Source organism: Thamnophis sirtalis, unplaced genomic scaffold, assembly GCF_051295495.1.
Source record: "Thamnophis sirtalis isolate CommonGarterSnake01/CBP01778 unplaced genomic scaffold, rThaSir2_p1.2 scaffold_4, whole genome shotgun sequence".
NCBI classification, from domain to species: Eukaryota; Metazoa; Chordata; class Lepidosauria; order Squamata; family Natricidae; genus Thamnophis; species Thamnophis sirtalis.
Window position 1 is genome coordinate 112,042,976 of NW_028261384.1, and position 23,867 is coordinate 112,066,842.

The following is a 23,867-nucleotide window of genomic DNA, read 5'->3' on the forward strand; positions in this document are numbered from 1 at the left end:
TCTATGTCAAAGATTAACAATAATTTTATTTTGAAAGACAATCAATGCAGTTTTCTAGTATCATTACCCCCATAAGTTTAAAGAACTAGATCTGTCAGACAAAACAAGTGCTACTTTGTGTGATCAAGTGAGTTTGAAACAAAGGTACACTTTTGATGATGTCATTTGATTTCCAGCATCATGATGACTGGGGTTTCTAGATAGGCCTAATCTTGATACATTCCCTTTGTTTTGTTTTTGAAGGAGTGGGAGTTGCATGTTTATGGATGGGGCCTTACATTCCAGGCAGTTGGCTGCTTCAGAACTGATAAGATAAAAAAGCAGTAACAAGCAAACTGGAACAGACAGTGCAGTGATGCATTAACTCTAAGTAAATGTAGCCATTGCCTTTACTATACACAAAAAAAATTGCAGGGAAGAGAAGAGTGGAAATAGATCTGCAAACAGTGAAAACTGGTGGATCAATCTCAGAACATTTTTCTCTGTAACCAGAAAGCAAAGAATGGACCAAAAAAATATATTCCCCCCGCCTTATTAACATGAGTTTAAAATGGAGAAAGGCCACAAAAATGTGGTTGAAATAACATTTTCTGTTAATGAGATGGGAACAAACACTAGAGGGAGAGGTCTTCTCAAGGACAGGGGTACTGAATCAAAATGCCTTGGATGTTTGTCTCTTTTTTTTTCTCCCTCCTCTCACTTCTCTTCAGCTGCCCAGCCAAGTGTCTCAATGAGCTTGTCCTCCTGCCCTTCTCAGCGCTTAGCTCCTCTGGGCCTTGGCCCTGGTCCCCCTCCTGGTTTATCACTCCCTGGCCACTTTGAGGAAGAGGAATGGGACTTAGATGTCAAGCCCATCCCGAGAGGTAGCATCACTATTCTTCTATCAACCCTCTCAAGAGACTAGTAGTTGCTTCTACTGGTGCTTAACTATGTTCTGTGTTCCTCTCAGCTCACACCTCTGGGTCAGAGGGAACCTCCCCAAGCCACCATGAACCACTTAGGCAGGGGAGAAGTTCACTGCCTGGCAGCAGCTCTGCTTTAGGACAACATCAGTCGGTGAGTTTATTCAGTGTTGAAATGTTTTTTGGTGATAGGATTTGTAATTTGAGTTCTTTCATTAATTTGATACTTTTTCTTGACTGTATTATTTCAGGCTATATGTGGGGAAAGGGAAATTGTGCTAGACTGGCATTCTACTTGAATTAACTTTTGCTTTCAAAAACATACAGAGGGAGGGTCTCAACCTAGACATCTCATTATTATAATCAAGATCCCTTGGAAGTGACCCCACCTCATTCCCTGGGGAGAAGTGGTTACGGCCTGAAATACTGTGAATCAGAGAAATTATTAGCAGTTGAATCTGTTGATTATAGAAATCATTATTAAGAATGTGACTTGCCCCGAATGAAAGGGTGCCCCCAAGTCTTTTCACCTACCATTGCCATTTCTGTCCCATCACAAAGTTGTGAAAGACCATCTTTCAGCTATTGGTACCCTTCTGGCTATTTTAAGAGTTATGTGTTTTGTGTTCCAAATAGTATGATTCAGCTATTTCACCCCTTCCTCTCCAGGGTTCATTAGGTCATCCCTGAAGGCTTTTGTTTTTTTTCTTTATTTGCCAGAGCTTTGGCATTGCTGACGAACCAGTGACCCCACTCTGAGGTTGGGGCGGCCAGGTACAGCCACCTGCCAAACTTTTCTGCCTTTGTGCAACCTCCCACTCCGTTCCTGTATCTGCTCCCTGCCATCCCCATTTCCCTGAAGCTGCAGCACATAATATTCCCAAGAGCCTTTCTTTCAGTCTATATTACAGGGATACTTCAGGATGTCTGCTTCATCCCTGTTAAATGAGTGATTCTGTGTCCAGGTGCTCTTCCTTTTGTGTTCCACCGTCCCATAGCTTCTCTGTCCTGTGTGCCACTGCCATGCAGTTGTCTTTATATCACTATTGCTGTTTAAAATTCCTCTAATATCTATGCAGCTGGCTAACATAATGGCTAACAGTGTGAGCTGAGTTTTCTAGCCCTCCGTCTGGATAATGAAATACCAACCAATCTTGCAGAGTTGTTGTAACATAGTGAACAACTTGATGCCTTCCAGTACTGCGAGTTTCATCATCTCTTGCTGATGCTGATTGTAGCTGATGAGAGTAGAAATGGAACACATCTGCAGGAGATCAAGTTAGAAAGCAACCAAGCTGAAATGCTATGGATACTAAAAAAAAAAGTGCTACAAAGTGCTGCTTTCTAATTGCATGTTGGTTAGTGCTATGTATTATTTAATGCATAATGGTATTAAGAATTAAACTCATATTAAATTTCATAAGGTCAGAATGGATTTTAAAGATTCAAATATAAAGTAGAGATGTGCAGATTGAAAACTTGAAAGGGAAGAATAAGTGTTCAACAGACATATTTAAATTTTGTGATGAATTTCTAGAGTCTGATTTGCTTTTTCTTTTTAGCGTTGGGTGTGGAGCCTGCATCGGAAACTCTTCTCGCCAGGAAGCCATGGACGGCAAGATTCAGTTCCTAGGGATTCTGGGAACAGGACAGTTTGAGATCATTGCAGCAACTTGGGGATTGGGACACAAATGGATGGTCATATTCAACAATATTGTGACTTGCTCCTACGCATTTCCTGATGGCTCTTCAACCACTCCACAGAAGCATCTAGATCGGTCATATTCCACGGTGGGATTTCCATGTCCTGCCTGATTACTACTCATTGAGTGCCTTTTCTGCCATTTTCTTGGATTGTGAAGCTCAACTAGGAAACTTCCAGGTTCACCCAAATTAAAAGTTGCTGGGAAAGAGGGAACTTGGTGGGTTGAATCATCTTCTATTGAGGATCAAATATGGTAATACCCAGTGTATATGAATCTGTGCATTTATTGGTTACCCTATCTCCAGTCTTAACCTTTAGTCTTAAAATTGATTGGTATTTTCTCTCTTCACTGGGTGTTGAAAGAATCTAGGCTGCAGTTGTTAGGCAACTACAGTATCAATTTCCTGAACTTTCTCCAAGATAATTCTAGAATAAAAGGAAGAACGAGGGCATCTGGGCTACATAGAAGGGTATGTGATTGCCGTATAAAAAAACTATTCCCTTCTAAAATAGGATCAGTTATCTTTAGGTGAGTTTCTCAAGATAAGAAGAGTAATAACAGTATAAGAATGATGTACAGTATGCACAATGCCATAGATTCTCTCAAGATAACAATTTCTCTGGGATTGTGCCACTTTAGAATGCAAAGAAGGTGCTTGTCAATTTGTATTGGGATTTTGAGTTTTTTGTTTTGCATCTTATTTTGTAGAGTAATCAGCATGGCAAGGAGAGTTAAAATATGTTAGATATCTATTTTATGTTTGTTAATATTTCTATGCAGGGAGTTTTGATGAAGAGCTCTTGGTTAAACTATACCCCTACATTCTTGCAGTTTGAAGAAACATGAGAATCATTGTTTCATGATTACCCCGAGCATAAGGAAGAGATCCTTGAACTGCAAACATACATCTTCAATTTTCAAAATTATTTTTGAGATGATTAAATAATATAACCAACATGGCTTGTTTAAGGAACAAGATTTGTACAAAACCAATTTCCATGTGAAAATCTATTGCAGTGTGAGTGAAAATATCAAAGACTGGGGAAGAGGGATGGTTGCTTTTCCCTGTAGCATAAAGTTGACTTGTTTGGTTTTTTTATATGCAGTTTACTATAATTCTGATTGGGGGAAGTAATCTATAAAGAAGTAAAAATGGTGCTATATTTAGAATTGAACAAGAGTTTCTAATTTTTGAACGGGGGGAAGCAATGTGACTGTACTACTGGATACAGATTTTTTTTAATTTGGTAAGTTGAGTTATTTGGCATCTGTCCCTTTTTTATATATCCTCTAGGAATTTAATATAGGACTTTATTTTTTTGCCCACATAGAAAAAGTGATAAAAATCACTGAGGTAAATCCATATTAAGATACTTGCACTTAATGATTTTCAGTGGGAACAAAGGGCAATTCAATATTGGTCATATCTATTGTGATATTATTCCTTCAAAAGCAAGCAAATTGTAAGAAGATGCAAGAAGTAATGTAGAATATAAAGTCATACCATTGGAATAATGCACTGAGACTGAGCAGTATTAGTAGACATTTGAATATTGCCATAAATGCCACTAAATATATTGTGCCATGACTTTTCTTCTATTTTTAAAAAAATACTGAGATATCAGTTCCCACAACTGAAAGGATTACAATACTTTATAAGTATCTCTTTTGCTATTCATTTCTATTAACGAGGTGGTCCTACAATCCTTTTTGGAGCAGAATTATTTCTTTTGTTTATCACCAGTTTTGGATGAGCCTGGTGCTCATTTATGTTTGACCAGCATAAATTAATAGTGCTGAATTTAAATCTTATTAAAGAGGCATCAATGAAATTTAATTTTTCACCATGCTGTCCATAAAGTTGTAAGATGTATCAGTATTATGCAACTTGAAGAGCAACTAGATGGGACACTTAAAATTCTGCTAACTGATGGGTGAGACACACAAACTGTTTCTTGCAAACTGTTTATATTTGCTTGTATATTTTTTTAGTGTGCAGTTTCTTCTTAAAAGGGCCACACTAGGATTATCCCAGTTGCATTCATAACTTTTATTTTTGTTTTAAATGCACATTTAGCTGACCATAGTTAAACTAAGCTAATTCAGATCTAGTTAGGAAACCTGGAAGGGACTACCACAAGTATCAGGGATATAGGTAAGCCTGGGAAGTCAAAAGACATTCTGGAAGACAGTAGCAAATCACTTCTGGGTTGTTGCCCTGCTCAAAGCCCTAAACAGACAGGTCTATGAAGTAAATAAAAAACAAGGACATCTTTTTATTGTGTACACACTCACTTAGTCAATAGGACCAACATGAAGGATGTTTAATCTTTTCATGAGCTATAGTCTCAATGAAAACCATCTATTTCTCCAATTAACTATAGAGAAAAAAAAACTTTATCCAGGTAGCAACTGGAACTGTTTCCCTTCAGGGTGTTTGTCTTTCCCTGTGTAATCTAGTCCCAGTGACTCTCTTCCTCTATGCCACCCTGCTAGTATTAAAATATAAACAGTATTGGGGTTATTAACATACAATTAAGAATGGCTAATTTGACTTTTTGAGTAATTCCAGTGATGATTGATAGTGAATTAGGGGCATGATTCAGTATTCTTATCCTAGCTTTGCTTTTGCTGCTAAAATCAGATGACATTCTTTTCCTCTTTCATATTCGGGCCACACTTCATGCTTAAATGGAAGGAACTGCAGCATATACTTGAGAATATAGTCTCGCTCCCTCCCCTCTAAATAATTCCTCCCTAAACAAAATGGGAAAGTAAGAAATAAGGTTTTGTCGAGAGTAAAAAAACTTTTTAACATCCAGTCATTAGTGTGTATTTAGCCCAGATTTTTGTGGCATCCACAACTTTACACATATACTAGCTTCAAATTTTACGTTGTATTTCAGTGCTACATACTGAGCAACGAATGAGAGAAGATGGGGACTCATTTGATGGAGATTGCGATTGCTTTCTGGGCTGTAAAGATAGGGAATATTCTTAATTCTACTGGTTTAGAAAAATCAGAATGGATAAATCAATATTGGAATTGAATGTTCAGCATTTTCAGGCCCAATTTTCATGGGGAAGGTAAAATATGGGGATATCATGCACATTTTAACCTATTTGAAGTGATTTAGTTATTAACTACAATAAATGCAAGGCATTGTAAGTACTAAACAGAGCTGATATTCCATCAGAGTTGCCTAACAAGATTATATTTCTTAGAAAAGCCTGCTGAAACAATAATCATTTCTGTTCTTCATGTCTAAAAGCTACAGTACTGTATTTTTTCCACACAAGTAGCTTCCAATCTTATTTACTTCAGTTATAACTATACATTTCCCTTTTAGGCTACATAACTCTCTTCTTTCTATATCTATCCTGCCTAATCAAAATCATAAATCATAAGTTCATTTTTTCTATTTCATGTAAAAGTCTGATTTTTTTTAGTAAACAAGAAACAGATAGTATCTTTTCTCTGATCAAAGTTAATTTAGCATTTTCTTCACATTATTTTGATTGGAATATAAGCTTAGATTTGGGTAGTTTTGTTTCTATAAGTGGCTTTTGTTATTACATCAGCTGTATCATCCTTTAGACTTTTCTTTCACTTGGAGGGATCTCTAATGGAGAAAAAGCTATTTTCAGCAAGGCTTTATTTATAAATAGTTTTACAAGGCTGCAATTAGGTACATATTTGGACAGAAATCCCATTGAAATCAGTGGGACTTCTGAGTCACAAATACAGTACGTTGTTCGTGTATATAGCTGTACCTACGCAGTTTTATTAAACCTGCTTTTATCTACCCCTCCCTCAGCAAATCAGGGTTTTTCAGCTCACACTGTCATTTATCCATTTACTTTCCCTGGCTTCTGAATAGTCCCCCTCCCCCTTTAGGGAGAACACAATGCCAAGTTGATTTGGCCTCTTTCCCATCTGTTTTCCTGACTTAGATATTTGGCTGGTGTGCTCACTTTCTCATTCTTTAGAAAGCTACATGAGAGGTAGATAAAAACCTGACTTGTGGTTGCTTGGCAACCAGAATGTTCCTTTTCCTCGACTGACCTGAGTGGCTGAGCAGCAGCACTGAGAGGCCCTTCCATCAGACCACATGCCTGGAAGAACCACTTAGGTCTGCTTGTCAGCAGTGTGGTGTAACAAAGCACAGACAGGGCTTGACTCTTACTCAGTGGTAGCACAACCTACCTGTTGCTGCTGCTGCTGCTCACAAACTTGGCTGCGGCCCATGGCAGAGTAAAATGTTGGAGTGGAATTTTGCCTTCCCGTTCCTCCTTGTGCTTTTTAGAAGCCATCCAGCATCTCATCCTTTGTCCCAGCAATGCTCAGTTTCAGCTCTACCACATTCAGTTTTGGTCGCCACGATGTAGAAAAGATGTGGAGACTCTAGAAAGAGTGCAGAGAAGAGTAACAAAGATGATTGGGGGACTGGAGGCTAAAACATGAAGAACGGTTGCAGGAACTGGGTAGGTCCAGTTTAATGAAAAGAAGGACTAGGAGACATGATAGCAGTGTTGCAATATCTCAAGGGTTGCCACAAAGAAGAGGGAGTCAAACTATTCTCCAAGGCACCTGAGGGTAGAACAAGAAGCAGTGGGTGGAAACTATAATCAAGGAGAGAAGCAATTTAGAACTGAGGAGAAACTTCCTGAGTTAGAACAATTAATCAGTGGAACAGCTTGCCTCCAGAAGTTGTGAATGCCCCAACACTGGAAGTCTTTAAGAAGATGTTGGATAGCCATTTGTCTGAAACGGTATAGGGTTTCCTGCCTAGGCAGGGGGTTGGACTAGAAGACCTCCAAGGTCCCTCCAACTCTGCTATTGTATTGTATTAGCCTTAAAAGATGAGACGCTTTGGGATATGAAAATGACCGTGTGGTCAAGCATCAGTGATGCCAATCCCGGCCTGTGCCTTCAGTCTGGACACAGCAAAACAAAGCCAGTTTGTGCCTAACTATGCTGGGCTAACATTCTGCTCCCCTCCCTCCTGCCAGGGACACTCCGTCATCCCAAAAAATTGTATTGATTTCTTCCACTAATCTACAACAAAGCAGACAATGCTTGCTTGTGCCAAGTTACCAGCACTTCTGCCCACCCCCTTTCGTGGCCCAACTGAGCAGGCTGAGACAGGCTGATCCTGCCTCTCCAATCCTCTTCTCTGTAATCTTCAATTGCACTACTGTTTGCTTGACTCTAACAGCAGCAGGGAGTTCTTGGCTTACGACAGTGCTATTTTTTTTCCTCCTGTATGAAATACCATCCCAGAACTGGATGTGTGTCCCTCCGCGGGCCCCCATCAGAGTGCAGACAATAACTTGTGCCAGAGTAATGCCACCCATCCTGCCATTTTCTCTCGGGGGAGGGGGAAGCAAATGAAGTAAGTGGCAATCTACTATTCTCTGGCTCTAATCGTTCTGATCGCTCCTAGGGCTGCCCTGGCAAAACTGGGCAGAAAGGTTTTGGATGCACCGGAGTAAAGTGTCTACTTTCGTGGGACGAATATTTTGTCTCCCACGCCCGGTGCCCGAGCAAAGCTGGCCGTGTTTCGATGTTTCTCTCCTTCTTTCACCCTCCTTTCCAACCCGGGCTGCCCCCTCCCTCGAGGCAGGGCTGCCCCGGCCGAGCCGGAGCGCACAATGGAGCCGGGTGATCCCTCGCCGCGCAAGGCTCAGAAATGCAAATCGCCGCCGCTGCCTGCGGCTCCGTACAATGGAAGGGAGGGAGGAAGGGAGCGAGAGAGGGAGAGGGAGGGAGGAAGGAAGGAAGGGAGAGCGAGCGAGCGAGCGAGCGAGAGACGGCGAGGAGGAGAGGAGAGGGGGGAGCCCCATTGGCGGGGAGGCTGCTCGCCCCGGCCCAGCCCCGACGACGCGGCGGGTCCCCGGAGCGCCCCCTCCTCCGCGCCGCCTCGCCGTGCGCCTTGGTGAGTAGCTGCGCTGCGCCGTGTCGTCCGCCCGCCCACCGTGCGCCCCCCTCCCCAGAAAACCCGCCAGCCCGGCCGCTCGTCTCTTCTCCCCCCCACCCTTCGCCCGGCACCCACAGCAGGTGCATGGCAGGGCGGGGGGGAACGCGGCCCGGGCTTCACTTTTCCTCTTACGGGGGCGGGAGGCAGCCGGCCGCACGACCGCACCGGGCTACGCTCTGGGCGCGCACCGCTTTGGCGCACGGAAATCGCCTGGCTTCGGCCCCGGGCTTCCTTATCCCCGAATGACCCGGGCGATTTCCTTCATCTCTCTTTTTTTTTCTTTCTATATCCCTTTCCCGCTCCCCCCCCCCGTTCCTCGTCTCGCCCCCCATCCACGTGATTATGACTAAAATTGCCGGTGGGGGGGTGATCCCTTCTGCGGAAATCAGAAGGAGGAAATAGGGGGATACGGAGGATTTTTGGGGTGAAAGCATTCCGGAGAAGGGATGGAAGAGCAGGTGGCTTGCAGCCATGGGCGCGGGGGGGGGGGCGGAAAGTAATACAGGACGGCCGATGCTGTACTTAAAGACTGTTCTCTTCCCCTTCGGCTCTGCTTCCCCCTCAAAAAAAAACCCTCCCCCCCACCAGGCACACTTTGGAGGTGGTGGTTTCTGTTCCCCAGTCCCACAGTTTTTTGAACATTTTAGGGCACTGGCAAGGAAAGGGAGAGAGGTGGGAAGGTCGGTGGTCTAATGACCCAGTGCTAAGTTGAGGCTCTCAAAGATTGAAAACTATGGGTGGGGTCGAAGGGTGGGTGGGAGGAAGATCAGTAGCTCTTAGTCACTGGGAACAGCTCCCTTGGCTCATCCTCCAATTCCCCCCCCCCTCCAATGTGCACTGGAGCATTTGCTGAGGCAGCTGCTCCCTTTGTTTGGGGCGTGTGGGTGGGAAGTGGGGGGGGGGGAATATCTGTGTCTTGCTGGGACAGTCACTCTCTTGTCTTTCACAGGCCATGGCATGGTTGCGATGTGTGGAGACTGGTTGCTCCCATTCATATATCCTCCTCCCCCTACTCCTTCATGGCTTGGAAGTTGGCGGGAGTTGGCTTAAGGCCTGCCTGCCAGCCACCCTCCCAGTTTGGGAGTGGGGATCATTGAAAATTGCCACTGTTTCCCCCCCCCCCCTCTCTCTTAAGTTGCCTTTTTCTAAGAAGTAGCCATTTTGTTTATTCAGGAGGAAAAAAAATAATTGGCATTTTCTACCCTCAGCACCCCTTGGTACAGTTAGATTGCATTAAGAAAATAGCTCCCTCCCTGTGTTTTGTACAAACAAAACAGGACAATCTGCCCTCTTTGCACTGAGTGGGCCCAAAGGACCTTGTTTGTGTGTGTGTGTTTGTGTGTGTGTGTGTGTTTAACACATTCGTCATTAGGATACTGTCATAGGCCTAGCATGGCATGATGCCAAAATGAATCAGCTATCTTTTCTCCAGGCCTGTGAATACCACCAGCATTGCTGCTTAATTTGAGCAATTGTGCAGCAAGCTATGCCACCATTTTAGGCAGCCAGATATTCCTTAATAAGGGTGGCAGTATAATATCTGAAGTATAGTGCGTAAATCAGGGCTTAGCTTTAATGCATAATCCTTGAATTTTTCAATAAATAAAATTAAAATGAATTGAAGGACAAGGAGGTTTTTTCCCCCTTCTCTGCTAACAAAAACTAGCCGCTCCCACTCTGATTTTGGGACAGATCTTCCAAAACGGGCTGTTTTTCAATCAGATTTTAGCCCTGCTCCCTATTTTATTAAAAACTAAGCTTTGGATAGGAGCGTCCTCTTTCTGAGACAGTAACTTTTCCTAACGGTGCCTTTTGTTAAACAAGTTATAAGTTTTCAAATTGCACTTATTTCAAGATTGTAAGCTTTCAAATGACACAGAGCTATTCTTCAGACAATAATGAAAAGAAAATTAGGCAGTGCCCCTACTGCCTATGGAATGCTTCTGTGCATCCTGGAAGCATGATGCGTTGTTTAGCCTGTTTCTTCAGGGGCTAGTTTGTACAAGTTTGTGATGTCAATGTAAGATTACTATATTGAAAAAAAAAGCTTTGTCTCTACAAGTAAAAAAAATATGAATAAGATTCTGCCACATTCTTATTTACTGTCTTGGTTCATTCAAAGATGTTCCATATGAACTCTACAAGTGGTCACAGATCTATCTGAGTTTACAGCCTCTATTCTTCTATTATAGTCTACTTGGTTAGACTATAATGCTCATCTTATCAAATTGCAATGGGCATGCAGGCTAGGATAATGGAAGCTATAGTAATTTAATATTTTGAAGGGCACCAGCTCTGAAGAAGTATGATTTACTCCAAAGAATATGCTATTAAATTATCCGGAGCTGCTAGGATAATTTGGATAGCATGTAGACAGCATGTCAAACCCACCCATGCACCCACTCCCCATTTTTGTCTTTGGTTGTCAACAATTTTTCTGCTCTTTTAATCTATCCAGAGTTGGATAGATTGAACACTCAAGTCTTGCTTTCCTAGAATTAGGGCAAATTAATAGATATGTACAACATGATTGTAAATAATTTAAGTGACAATTTCCATGATCTCCTTGGGGAAAGAGAAGTCCTGTTAGTTATTTTGCTATGAGAGGTGAAAAAATGTAGTGTGGAGTTTGCTTAACAAGTTCCTCACAATACTATTTATATCCTGTAAAAGTGTCCTTTGAAACATGTAAAATTGTGCTGATTTTACATGTTTCAAAGGGCATTGTAAGTATGCAGTGCACATCAGGGGGTAAATGTATGTCCAGAGGAATATGTAGATCGTTATTTCAGATTATAATTCTAAAGGCACAGATAAGGTCTGTACATAAGAAAAACAGCAAGAAATGACATCTAGGAGGAAGATTTGTTTTTGTGTTAATGATAGGCTGAATTCATATAATATAGTTAAAACATAATGTGGTTTGGTTTTGGTTTACTGTGTACTTCAATCCATCCCTTCTGATTTCAAAACCAGGGTTTATGAAAGTATGTTTATTATAGTTTATTCAATAAACCACAACCAAGTGAATCTGATTTAATGCAGTGTATGAGTCAAGTCATCATAAATAAACAGGCCATTTTCTATAATTCTAAAAGCAGTGGTTAATAGTTATGACATTTCTCTAGTTGTGAATTATTTTGTTAAAATTGATACATATGTTGTTCAAACATTACCTAAAATGTATGTCACTTGAATTGAATCCTGGGGATTGGCATGACAGTTCTGCTCCTGAAAAATATATGCTTTGCCCAGATGTAAGGCTGAGACAATTAAGATTAAGTCTAGCCTCTCGGATCCTATGGTTCTATAAGCACAGGAAGTTGAAAAACAGCAAAATGAAACATGAGGCATTCAGCCATGTACATAAAATGTCAGTTCTGTGGAAGTATTGTCTTACTGTAGTGAATATAACCTCTAGATAGATAATTTCTCATAATTTTTCTCAGTTCTTCTGTGAGGTCTGTTGCTATCAGGGGGCAGGGCAACCATGTCATATGATAACAGCATGAGTTCACAGCTCTGATTCATTCATACTCAACCCTGCTATGAATGTAAGTTTAGATTTCTGCCCACCAACTGTTTCTCCTTTTGCTAAATCCTCTGAATGCAGAGAAGACTACCTCATTTCACCTTGCTGCTTACATTCTCATTGTTAGCTCTCACATACTATACAGACCCTTTCTTTTCTAAGACAAGATTTATAAGGAGTAAAATGTTACACAGAAGATTCCTTCCATGTGCAAGATTGTACAGGCATACATTCAAAATATGAACTTTCATTCAGATCTACCAGTTCAGCTAGCTCTTTATATTCATTGATTTGATTGATTGATTTATTTTATTTGTATGCCGCCCTTCTCCGGGAGGGACTCAGGGCGGCGAACAACTCGAAGGGGAAAAGGGAACATAGAACACAATACAAGTAATTAAAATAGCCAAGAATCACACAGCCACACAGGTCGAGAGGTCATAACTCACGGTGCTTAATGCTCCAAGTAATTTTTATTTCAGGTTAATTAAACTGGGGCTGAAAAAAAGAATAATTCATGTTGGCTCAGAGGCCTACAAATGGACCCCATTAAATATAGTGGACATTCTCTCCTGAATTCTTAGAAAAGGTGAATTAAATTGGGCTTATTCGATTTGTATGACAATTCACATATTGTATTAAACCTTAATGTAGTTTGCTTGGTATTGGCATAGTATGTAGATCTAGACTCTTCAGTTTATACATTATATTTTAAGATACGCAAAAAATAGTAGCTTGGAAGTAGAATGTAGCACACCACGATCCCTTTTGCATTGCCCAAAATAACTAGGGACACACATCTTCATGGACAATGGGAGAACTCACCACAGCCATCTAGCCATGGTCTACTCGCCACAGCCAATTTGCCACGGACAATTCGCTGTAGGACAATTCAATTCAATTATTTCAAATAATTAAAAAATATTTTCATATTTGTCATTACATTTGAATTCACATTCAAAGGAATGCCTCCTTTGGTATTCTTTAGTGAATTCTATTTGGCTACTTCTCTGATATTAGTGTAACTCTTGTTCTGCAGTGAGTTGTCCCACAGTGAGTTGGCTGTGGTGAATTGGCCATGGAGAGTTGACCATGGTGAATTGACTCCAGCAAGTTGGCCGTAGACCTTTTTGCATGGGTTCGCAAATAATGCTAAACCATACATCAGGAGTCTCTGTTGTGTCAAGGACTTTAGTTTTGTCTGTTTAACTTCTGAAATCTTTGCAAAAAACAGTCTCGGCCCACCCATTTTTATTGTACAGCTCTCAGAAAGTTCTGGAAAACCTACTAAAGTCCTTGACACAACAGAGGTTTTATTAGACTCCTGATGTATGGTTTAGCATTATTTGCGAATTCAGCTACTATATTTGATCATCAGGGGCAGGTTAAGACAAATCATGGCTTAGCATGATAAATGATCTCAGAATTCAGACTGCTTTGAAAATTGGCTCCATAGCTATAGCCATTTTAAGATGGAACTGTTTACAGGATCTATTGCTTAAAATAATGTTTATTGCTTTTAATACTATAACAAAAAATTTAAAAAAAACAAAAGCAAGAAACCACAAAGAAATACTACAAAAACACTGTGCTTAAAAATAAGTAGAAAAAATGCAAGAGAAAAAAAGATATGGAGTATAATATATTGTATCAATAAATAGTTACCATTCCATATGTAATTTTTTTGAATGCTTCTTGATCTTTTGGCTAACAGCAAATATAGTAGGATTTATAACTTTTTAATAGTTTTGGCTTTCTTAAAGGATCCTCAAGAATTGGAGCTGTTGTTAAAATTCATTCTTAGAGATTCCCTCCGTTTATTTCTCTTTTTTAAAAAAGCCAAATGTACTAATATGCATACATTAGTGTGTGGAGGAGATTTGCTATGATCTTAATGAAAATTCACTCACATTTGTGTAAAATTCATTGGGCAACTCTGGGCTAGGAAGTATTTCTGAATCCAATATGCTTATGTGAATTAAAAAGTGTCTTTTGGTAAAACAAATGATGACATGGTGTAACATTGTGTTGTTCACTTGAGGCTTATTTACTTACTTTTAAGAACTGCTAAGGATCAGATGATTTTTACTATGTCCTGATATGTAAAACCACAAAACTAAAATAGGATGTACTTTCTTTTTGACATGACTATACGCCTTCTTCAGCTTACTGGAAGAAGATAACAAAGTTATACATAAAGAAATGTGTCCTCAATATCCATTTTGCTCAATATCTTAATTTTCTTGTATAGCTCCTGCCTCACTCCAGTTGTGATTTCAAACTGGAAATGCATAGTGCATTTTTGCTGGATCATGGCTAGCTAACACTTTTATCCACATGGTATTGGTCACAAAAGTAGAGGCCACAAGTATTCAGAAATCTTTTACCAACATCTGGAGATTGAGATCCAGATGAATATAATTGTAAAGATGACAGCTTTCCCTGAGGTGAAATGGGGTGAAATGGAGCACCCCATGTCAATCAGAGCGAACCTGCATATGATGCATATTCGTGCGTATCATATATATGTAACTTTGCCCAGAATTTCCTGGCATTTATTTTCATATGATTAAACTTTGATTAATGGAAAGCAGCTAGCACGAGACCCACATGTCAGCAGGACTGGTTCAGTTTCTTCTCTCCCTTGAACAATCCTTCATCTTCTACTATATCTGCTGCTGCCTTAGATTTATCTCTAGTTCTACCCTGCTTCCCCAAAAATAAGACCTCCCCGGATAATAAGCCCAATCAGGCTTTTGAGTGCATGCGCTAAAATAAGCCCTCCCTGAAAATATTGCAACACAGTAGCATCCAGGAGGTGACCACACTCGCCATCTTCTGCACCTCAAAAATAATAAGATCCCCGAAAATAATGCCAAGCACTTATTTCGGGGGTCAAAAGAAAATAAAACCCTGTCTTATTTTCAGGGAAACATGGGAGATGTCCTATTTTTTCTTCCATAGACCCATGCTTGCCAGCTCACTGTTTCCTTCAGCTGCCTTATTTCCTTCTTGCTCATAACTTTGTATACATTTTTTTTACAGCCAAAACAATATTTTTATAAAAGCTACTGTTTATTATTTCATTCTGCTGTTAATGGTTTTGCTTGTGACCATTGCCTGGTATTGTTGAGGTAAGCTAACATTAAGAGGAGGAGGAAGGGCCTGTAAACCACACCTACATATAATATTTTAGAATATTTGTGGAAGAAGAACAAATAATATTCAGATGAGATATTACTTCAGTGAAAGGCTCTCAAGTAACATGTTATCAATACAGTTTATATCCCCCTTTTTGAGTTCCCAATTTGTGGGCTTCCCCTTATTTTATTGGTATTAATACAGGAAACTTGGGTGTTCTGTTACTCAAAAATAGTGGGATGTTTGTGTGCTCTATTGAATTGTGCAAAGCAATGGGATATTACACATGCAAAAGCTTGCATTGTGAGATTCTTTGAAGCACTGGAAAATATTTGGTAACATCAAAACTCTTAACATTGAGTCCTGAGTGGTATTCCAGTTTTTCCACAACAGGCTTACCTCTTATGCAAATAGTGACTTGCCCAATGTAGTCACTTGAGTTTCATGATCATAAACTGAAATGTTGATCTTTTTTTCCAAGTCAAAGGACAATACAACTAAAATGTTTATCTGCATCTCACAAATTTTTCTTTGAAAGATTCAGTGGGATCAGTTTTGGTGGATCTGATTAAAATTTATCACAAATTATCACAGCAACTAAGACTGAACTGGAGCTGCTGTCTTTTCCTAAATATCTTAATATTGGCATGAGATGGAGAATAATGAAAGGCAATACATCTTGGCTTCTCTTGCATTGTTATTCACATCAGCTTCCTACTTCCGTCTGGTTCTAATTTGCCTGCAGCAAATATAAAATTGTTATGGAAAGTGGAAATCAAAAGCTAGAATACTTTCTTGCAAATGGACAAACATTTCCCAATTGCAATCTGAAAATATTTTATTTGGATGTCTCTCTCCCAGTTTTCTTACTGCTGAATTCCTCTTGCTTTGACAACTCAGGAAATATTGGTCAAAGATCCACTGCAGAGATAAAATTCTTGCCAGCTTTCTACAAAGCAATTATTTTGCGACAATGAACTAAACATTGTCAGGCTGTGTCACATCAGTATTTCAAATGTTTTCATTTTTCTCTGCAGTCTCTAGAGAACATCAGGGCAAAATGTTGTTTATTTAATGAAAGAACAGACCCTGATTGCAAATTTACAATTTTTAAAAAAGGAAAATGTTGAGGAAAGTGAAAAAAAGCAGGGCAGGCATCCATTACACAAAATAATATTGTAATACTGAAATCATATGGTTTAGGGAAGAGACTGAAAGCTGATACCCCCTCCATTTATGCCTTTGTCGCTTGAGAAAGGAGTCCAGTGGAGCTGGTTTCTAAGAGATATGTTCCAAGAGCCATGCTTCTGTTTTTAAATTCTTGCTGGACCACAGTTCTACCTGGAAACAATCCTTGCACTCTATTGGAAGACTTATGCCTGATAGGTAAAAGCTCCCTCAATTATGTACCAGTAGCAAATAAATTACACTTTTTGTAAGCCGCCCGGAGTCCTTCGGGATTGGGTGGCATATAAATTTTAACAATAAATAAATAAATAATTTCATGGGTATTTAGTTCTATTCCACACACACCAAATTAAGTTATGGGGGAGCATGTCTGGATAAAAATTCCATACAGGCCTAGTGCTCATCATTCTAAGCCACACTTTTATAATTACAGTTTACAGAACATATCACTATTGGTTGGGTTGAGCAATACCGTGGCACGACATAACCCCGAACGTCAAAAGCGTGCCGACAACACCGCGGCGCTAAAACCGCGATGTCAAAAGCGCGCCGACAACAGCGTGCCGACAGAAGCGCGATTTAACTTAAGGTAAGGTTTAGGGTTAGGTTTAGGGTTAGGTTTAGGGTTAGGGTTAGGTTTAGTTATGTTTAGGGTTAGGTTTAGGGTTATTTTTAGGGTTATGTTACAGCGCGCTGTTGTCGGCGCGCTGTTGTCGCGCGGTTTTGACGGCGCGGTTTTGTCACCGCGCTTTAGTCACACGCGCTTTAGTCGACCGCGGTTTTGTGGTGGAACCGAGCAATACAGAGGCAAAATGTGATCTAATCACAATGTGGTATAAGCATAGTCATTATTAATTTCAAAGTAGCCTTTGTTGATAAAACATTTACCGTTCATTTATATGACTTTCACCACCCTCTTTGTTGCAGCAAATGCGTCTACTTAACAAGAGTGACATGTCAACTTGGCTCTCACTGACTGTTCCATCATCAGTCAAGGATTAAAGAATGTGATCAGGAGCACCATGGAGGTGAGTGGCTTGAGTCATAAAACCAGAGGGGGGTGGGGAGAATATAACAGGATGGGGAGCTCCTGAAATGATTTTTTTTTCTCCTCCCTACAGTATTATCAAAGTAAGTTACTCTAAGACCACTTTAAATTTTCTGAAAACATGCCGAAAAAACAATTGATACCAATCTGCCTTCCATTGAAGACCTGTATACTACATGAGCCAAAAAAAGGGCTGTGGAAGTATCTACAGACCCCTCACTTCCTGGACATAAATTGCTTCAACTTATATCCTCAAAACAAAGTTTTAGGGCACTGTACACCAGAACAACTAGACACAAAGATAGTTTTCCTCCGAATGCCATCACTCTGCTTAACAACTAATTCCCACAACATTGTCAATAATTTACTAAGAATGTATTACTATTATTCTTCTCTTCCTTCCTAGTATCTGTCTCTCCCCACTTATGACTATAACCATGTGGCTTGTATCTTTCAATTTATATTGTTTTTATTTGTTTCCTAGTACAATTTGATAGCTTATTAGTAACCTTGACTGTCAGTAAGTGTTGTATCCTTTTATTCTTGATGAATATATTTTATTCTCCTTATGTATACTGAGTGCACATGCACCAAAGGCTAATTCCTTGTGTGTCCAATCACACTTGGCCAATAAAGAATTCTATTCTATTCTATTCCAGTTTAGTCTATTCAACTTGGCAATGGTCCAAGTTCTCTTAACTGAATTTTAAAATCCATTGAAACTGGAAAAAGAAACACTTTTAATAAGGACAAGATGAAGAAGTATTTATATATTACTCATTTTAATTATTATAACTTACTTTATGGATACTCTCCTTTTCAGAGTGATTAACAATTAGATTGCCATTAAATATTCAAAGAAAAATCAGACAACGTAACAGAATACTGCCATTGCAATTCATAGCCAGCAAGTACAGAAGCTTTTTTCAGCTAGCCTGCCACAAGCTTCTTATGTCAGAGAGAGACTGGCAAGGAATTAGTCTAGAATCCCTATATAGGCAGAAGAAGGCAAGGTCTGACTCTTGAATGCCATTGAAACTTATGTAGCTTGGCTTAAATGCAAACCACCAGTTTGAGAAGATTCCTGTGTTATAGGCATGAGCAATAAAATAGCTAATTGAGCTCCATGTGTAGATTTGTTCGTTCGTGCCTGACACATAGGCCTCTTAGCATTAGTTGGGGTCAGAATGGGATATAGTATGGTAGAAATAGTAGTTTTCATAGGTAATAAGCAAGATAACAGAAGTCCCATCTCAGTAGTGGATTTCAAATTTTTTTAGAACCTATTCTGTAGGTGTGGCCTGTTTGGTGGGAGTGGCTTGGTGGTAATGTGACCGGATGAGAGTGGCTTCGTGATCATGTGAAAGGGTGGGAGTAGCTTGACAGTCATGTGACTGAGTGGGAGTGGCTTGGCAGTTAGGTAACCGGGTGGGAGTAGCTTAGCAGTCATGTGACTGGGAGGGAGTGGCCAAGTCGATGTCACTGAATTCTTTGCCCCAAAGAATGATCTACAAAAATAAGATATAAAAAAAGGAAATTTATTATTTTCTGCACTTACTACTTAAATAAGAATAAAATAAGTACACAAAACAATAAAACAGCTACTTACAGAGGAAATATGGCTGTCCTTGCTGGACTTCAACATTACTGACCACCTCACACACACACACTTCCAGCCCCTCTGTCGCTTCCATCTTCCTGGATTTACTCAGGCATTTTTAAAACTTACAGCCTGTGCACACACAAGATGTTTTTAAAACCCACAGCACAGCCTGTGCACAGCACACACTCTTCTAGCCCCTCTGCCTCATCCCTCTTCCTGGATTCACTCAGACATTTTTAACTCACGGTCTGTGCACAGCACACACACTTCTAGCCCCTCTGCCTCGTCCCTCTTCCTGGATTTACTCAGACATTTTTAAAAGAGTGGAAGAGTGTATGCATGTGCACCGGTTGTGAGTTTTAAAAATGTCTTGTGTTTGCACAGGCTGTGGGTTTTAAAAACGTGTGAGTGAATCCAGGAAGAGGGAAGAGGCAGAGGGGTGGGAAGTGTGTATCTTCCAGCCCCTCTGCCTTTTCCCTCTTCCTGGATTCACTCAGACGTTTTTAAAACCCACAGCCCATGCACACCCACACATGCTTCCAGCAGCCCCTCTGCCTCTTTCCTAACATCTTCTCCCCCCCCCCCCTCCACCCCAGCCACACAGTTCTTTCTTCTTCTGGTTCTTCTTCTGACAACTTTTCGGCAGCATGGTGCGGATGGGCAGGGTGAGTGAAAGAGTGAATGAAGGGAGGGAACATTCCGGTACGGGGCTTCCTGACCAACGGGTACGGGAAGGCACACTAAATTTCACCATCTGGTACGGCCGTATCGGTCCATACCAGTTGATACCCACCCTTGTCCCATCGCCACTAGAGAACCCTTGAACATAATGGGACAATTCCAATCTATTATTTCAGTAAAATTAAAAGGGAGGGGCAAAAAATCCTAACAATATTTCTCTTAATTAATTTTACTATAAACCTAAAATGATTACCAAGATTTGCCTTTGAGGCAGATTTTACAATCCCATTAAATTTGTTTTGCACTTCAGTTTTGTTTCTCTCTCTCTCTCTCTCCCTCCCTCCCTCCCTCCCTCCCTCCCTCTCTTTCTCCTACTTACTGGTCTGAAGTTCTTACCTATTCTTTGGTTCACAACCATGTTTTACTGTTTTATCACAGGATATAATTCCCCAAATTCAATCATGTTTTTGTGGACACACAGATGTATTTGTAAGTGCTGATTGATTTTCCAAAATGCTGTTAGTGAAGGAAATTGGGACACCTGCTCTTGGGAGTCTCCATTTTCCTATTTCCTCTAATAATAAAGCAAAGCTTCTGCTTTCCAGTCATAGGAAAGAAAGTAATTTGGCTGCTTTTATCTCAGCCTCTGCTTTGCAAAATGCTGAGTGGAAAGGTTGCTGGCTGAGGACAGAAGGGTTTCTGTATGTTTTGTACAAAGACAGCATGCCAGCCACCAGTTTGCAAACTGCACTGAAGGAAATCCAGAGCCCTGTCTCATTCTGCAAGGATGTTAAAGTTATTCTTCTTTTCCTGTACCATCAAGCTGTTAGGCAACATTATTGATTGAAAAAACTTAGGAAAGGAAAGGATTCAGTATAAAGGCTTTAACTTTCTTCTTTTCCTCTTCCTTCCTACAGGGTGCAGATTACCAATTGCCTTCTGCCAACTCAGCCAGTGTTGCCCTTCCTTCTCCTTCCTCGTCTTCCAGTGATGAAGCTGACATTATGGCTTTCAATGGGGAACTGGACTTACAACATTACTCTAATGGGCCAGGGGGGGCAGGAGGGGAGGATCGCCCTTATCCATGTCCTATCTGTGGCAAGCGTTTCCGCTTCAACAGCATTCTGGCATTGCACACCCGTATCCACACCAGCTCCTATCCACTCACTTGTCCGTACTGTGGCCACCAGGCAGGGCAGCGTGCCAGTTTACGTCTCCATTTGCGCTCCCATTGTCCTGAGGCCCAAACCCGGCTCAGTCACCAGAGCCGCCTACTGCTTGAATTGGAAGAGCGGGCACTTTTGCGGGGTCAAGAAGAGGAAAAGGAAGAGGAGGAGGAGGAGGAAGAAGAAATGGCTGCTCCTATTCTTCCCCAACCTCTACCCACATTCCGCTGCTCTTTCTGCAAGGGCAAGTTTCGCACTGCAGGGGAACGCGAGCGCCACCTTCGCATCCTCCATCAGCCGTACAAGTGTGGGCAATGTTCTTTTGCTGCCACACAGGAGTCAGAACTTCAGTGGCACAACCAACAGGCTCATAACACGCCAGCAGCTTGGACACCCACCCCTCCTGCCCCTGTGCCCACCACTACAGCTCCACCCACCCCTCCTGCTTCCACACCCACCCCTTCTTCCTCTGCCTCCACCCCTACGGAGTTCCGCTGCCAGGTCTGTGGTCAAGCCTTCACCCAGTCCTGGTTCCTTAAGGGTCACATGCGGAAGCACAAAGACTCCTTTGACCATAAGTGCCAGGTGTGTGGGCGTGGCTTCAAGGAACCATGGTTCCTGAAAAACCACATGAAGGTTCATCTCAGTAAGCTGGGCCTCCAGAGTGAACAAAGAGGACCAGGACCGGGACGGTCAGCACAGAGTTTACTCGTGGGTTGTGAGGCCCTGTATCCATCTCTCCTCTCTCCTCGGCCAACAGATAAAGCCAGTACAGGCACTTTCCTGGGTTATAGTGATGCAAGCTGTGCTGAACGACTGCAGGCCACAGCTCGCGCCGTGGAGAGTAGTCAGCAGTGGCGGGAACGTTCTTATGTAGTAGGGTCCAAGCTTGTGAGAGAAGATTCGGGAGGGAACCATCGCTGCCCAGACTGTAACCGGACATTTGGTACATTCCAGCAGATGGCCTTGCACCGGCAAAGCCACCTCTCCCGTGAGAGAGAATGGAACAAGGGACAATCACTGGGTTCTCACCTTCTCAGTGGACACTGGCTTCCAACAAATGTGAGAGCTTCTACTGCAGCCAACACCAGCTCAGCTCTGCTGACCCAGAAGGAAAAAGGCAAGTACAGACAGAGTCCAGATCCTACTTAGCAGTTTTATGGGAACGATTGAGCTGGGTGGAGGTGACTGACTCTGGTCACGGAGAATAAGAAGCAAGACTTTCATTTAGTTTGAGGCAATGGCCCTGGGCTTCATGGCCAGAATTGAAGATTCAATTAATAGAATTAAGTCTGCTTTGAATTTTGGAAGACAATTTGTGGTGTTTTTTCTTCAAAAAAACCCACAGCTCTATAGTTGCATGCATGAATGTAGGCATCTCTAGTGAAATTATATGCTTTAGTGAATCCCCAAGCAAACAGAAGCTGACACAAGCTCTACACGGTATAAACCAAAACAGGCCATCTTGCTGCAAATTTGAATGCATAATTACTGTTTACATGCAGCTGTTTACAGATTCAGAATAAGAAAACTAATACAAAAGTCTGGATACCCTTCAGCCTGTTCTTTGTAATTCTTTGACAAAAATAACAAATCTTTTGTGAAGCCAGGGAAGGTTCATTGTCTCCTCCTTTTCTCCTTCTCCCCTCTACCACCACCTCCTCCTATTCCTGGAACTGTTTTACCTCCTTCGTAGGGGCTGATTAGAGTGTGATATGTTTGGGATCTTTTCCCTCAGATTTTCAAAAATATTCTTGTTTGGGAACTGTGACATCCACCCCAAACCTTTTATCTTTATTTCCTGTAAATATTTTATAGATGATATAGAAGTTTCTTTCACGTCATAATTATTGTGAAATATATGAACATTTTTCAACTTCAGTTTTCTCAGTTTTGGAACATGAGGTTGGACAACAAGTGGATATTTAGTTATTTCCACCCATAAACTGCTGTCATACAACCCCAAATATAATAGAGCCAGATCCATTCTTACTGGATTGTTTTTCTTCAAAAATGATTCACCTTCTTACTTCCAAATGTATCTTGTGAATATGGTCATTAGTCCAAAGCACTTTCTATCAAAATATTTCAATGTTTTCTCCTTCTGATAATATTCACATGCACATAATTATTGCATAAGCAACACTATGATGTGGATAACTAATCCAGTGTCAACTAAACTTTTCAGCAGGCTCTTTTGAAGATCTAACCAGCTTTCATGCAACTGTAACAGATTTTTTGGGGGTCTTCCAGATCTTGTTGACTTTAGTAATCCATGCAACTTTCACTACTTAATAGTGTTTCTCAAAATTAAAGTTGTTAGCTGAAAATGTTCACAAATATTATTTATAACTTCCTCTGCTTTAACAATAAATAATGTTCATTTTCAAATATTCCAAGCCCGCAGCTACTTAGAAGAACTGTTGGTTGTTGAAAATAAACAGAACAATCACAATTTGAGAAGTTAGAAGGTTTAGAATATTTGCTTACCTGTGGAGTTGTCTTCACTTGAGTAACTGTAAGCCTAACAAATAAATCTCCTTTTGGAACTTTAACAATTTGATGATAATAACAATGAATTTCGTTTGAAATTAAAATGTTGCTGGTTATTCTTAAACAACTGCTCATAACTAATAAGCATCAGTTCAAATTTGCAGAACCCTTGTTCCTTGTAGAAGTTGTATCATCTTCTTTCTGTTCACTAAAGAAATTATTGAAATAAGCAATTTGACCAGGCATGCATAAACTTTCGCATGCAACTTATATTACTAAAAGCTGAATGAACATGATTTGTGTGTTTCCAGTCTCAAAGTGACAGAAAATCACATTGGAAATGTTTATCAAAAATGATCAGAATGGCAAAACCCCCTGCTTTGTAAGGCACATGTGCTCATAGATCTAAACTGATTTGTGTTTTAC

General features: G+C 40.8%; 2 protein-coding genes and 1 long non-coding RNA gene across 7 annotated transcripts in view; 2 read left to right on the plus strand and 1 right to left on the minus strand.

The window, feature by feature from the left end:
• ARHGEF40 (Rho guanine nucleotide exchange factor 40) overlaps positions 1-3,563 on the plus strand; it is a 39,109-nt gene extending 35,546 nt beyond the window's left edge. The window contains exons 17-19 of the mRNA XM_087713735.1: positions 711-863; positions 950-1,056; positions 2,465-3,563. Coding sequence (XP_087569861.1) covers positions 711-863; positions 950-1,056; positions 2,465-2,560 — 356 coding nt within the window. The 3' untranslated portion in view covers positions 2,561-3,563. The remainder of the gene's footprint in view (positions 1-710; positions 864-949; positions 1,057-2,464) is intronic.
• Positions 1-8,829, minus strand: LOC148046227 (uncharacterized). The gene is made up of 3 exons (XR_015696468.1): positions 8,722-8,829; positions 6,816-7,013; positions 1-2,166 (listed from the first exon to the last, which is right to left on the minus strand). It is a non-coding gene; the product is annotated as an uncharacterized LOC148046227 (long non-coding RNA).
• The window catches only part of ZNF219 (zinc finger protein 219), a 23,363-nt gene continuing 7,319 nt past the window's right edge, over positions 7,824-23,867 (plus strand). For 3 of the 5 annotated variants that reach the window (XM_087713729.1, XM_087713733.1, XM_087713734.1), the window contains exons 1-3: positions 8,400-8,547; positions 17,378-17,478; positions 20,700-22,068. In XM_087713729.1, coding sequence (XP_087569855.1) covers positions 17,473-17,478; positions 20,700-22,068 — 1,375 coding nt within the window. In that variant the 5' untranslated portion in view covers positions 8,400-8,547; positions 17,378-17,472. Of the gene's footprint in view, positions 8,005-8,399; positions 8,548-17,116; positions 17,479-20,699; positions 22,069-23,867 lie in introns of those variants that run through there. The other 2 variants (XM_087713732.1, XM_087713730.1) reach the window with 2 other exon arrangements.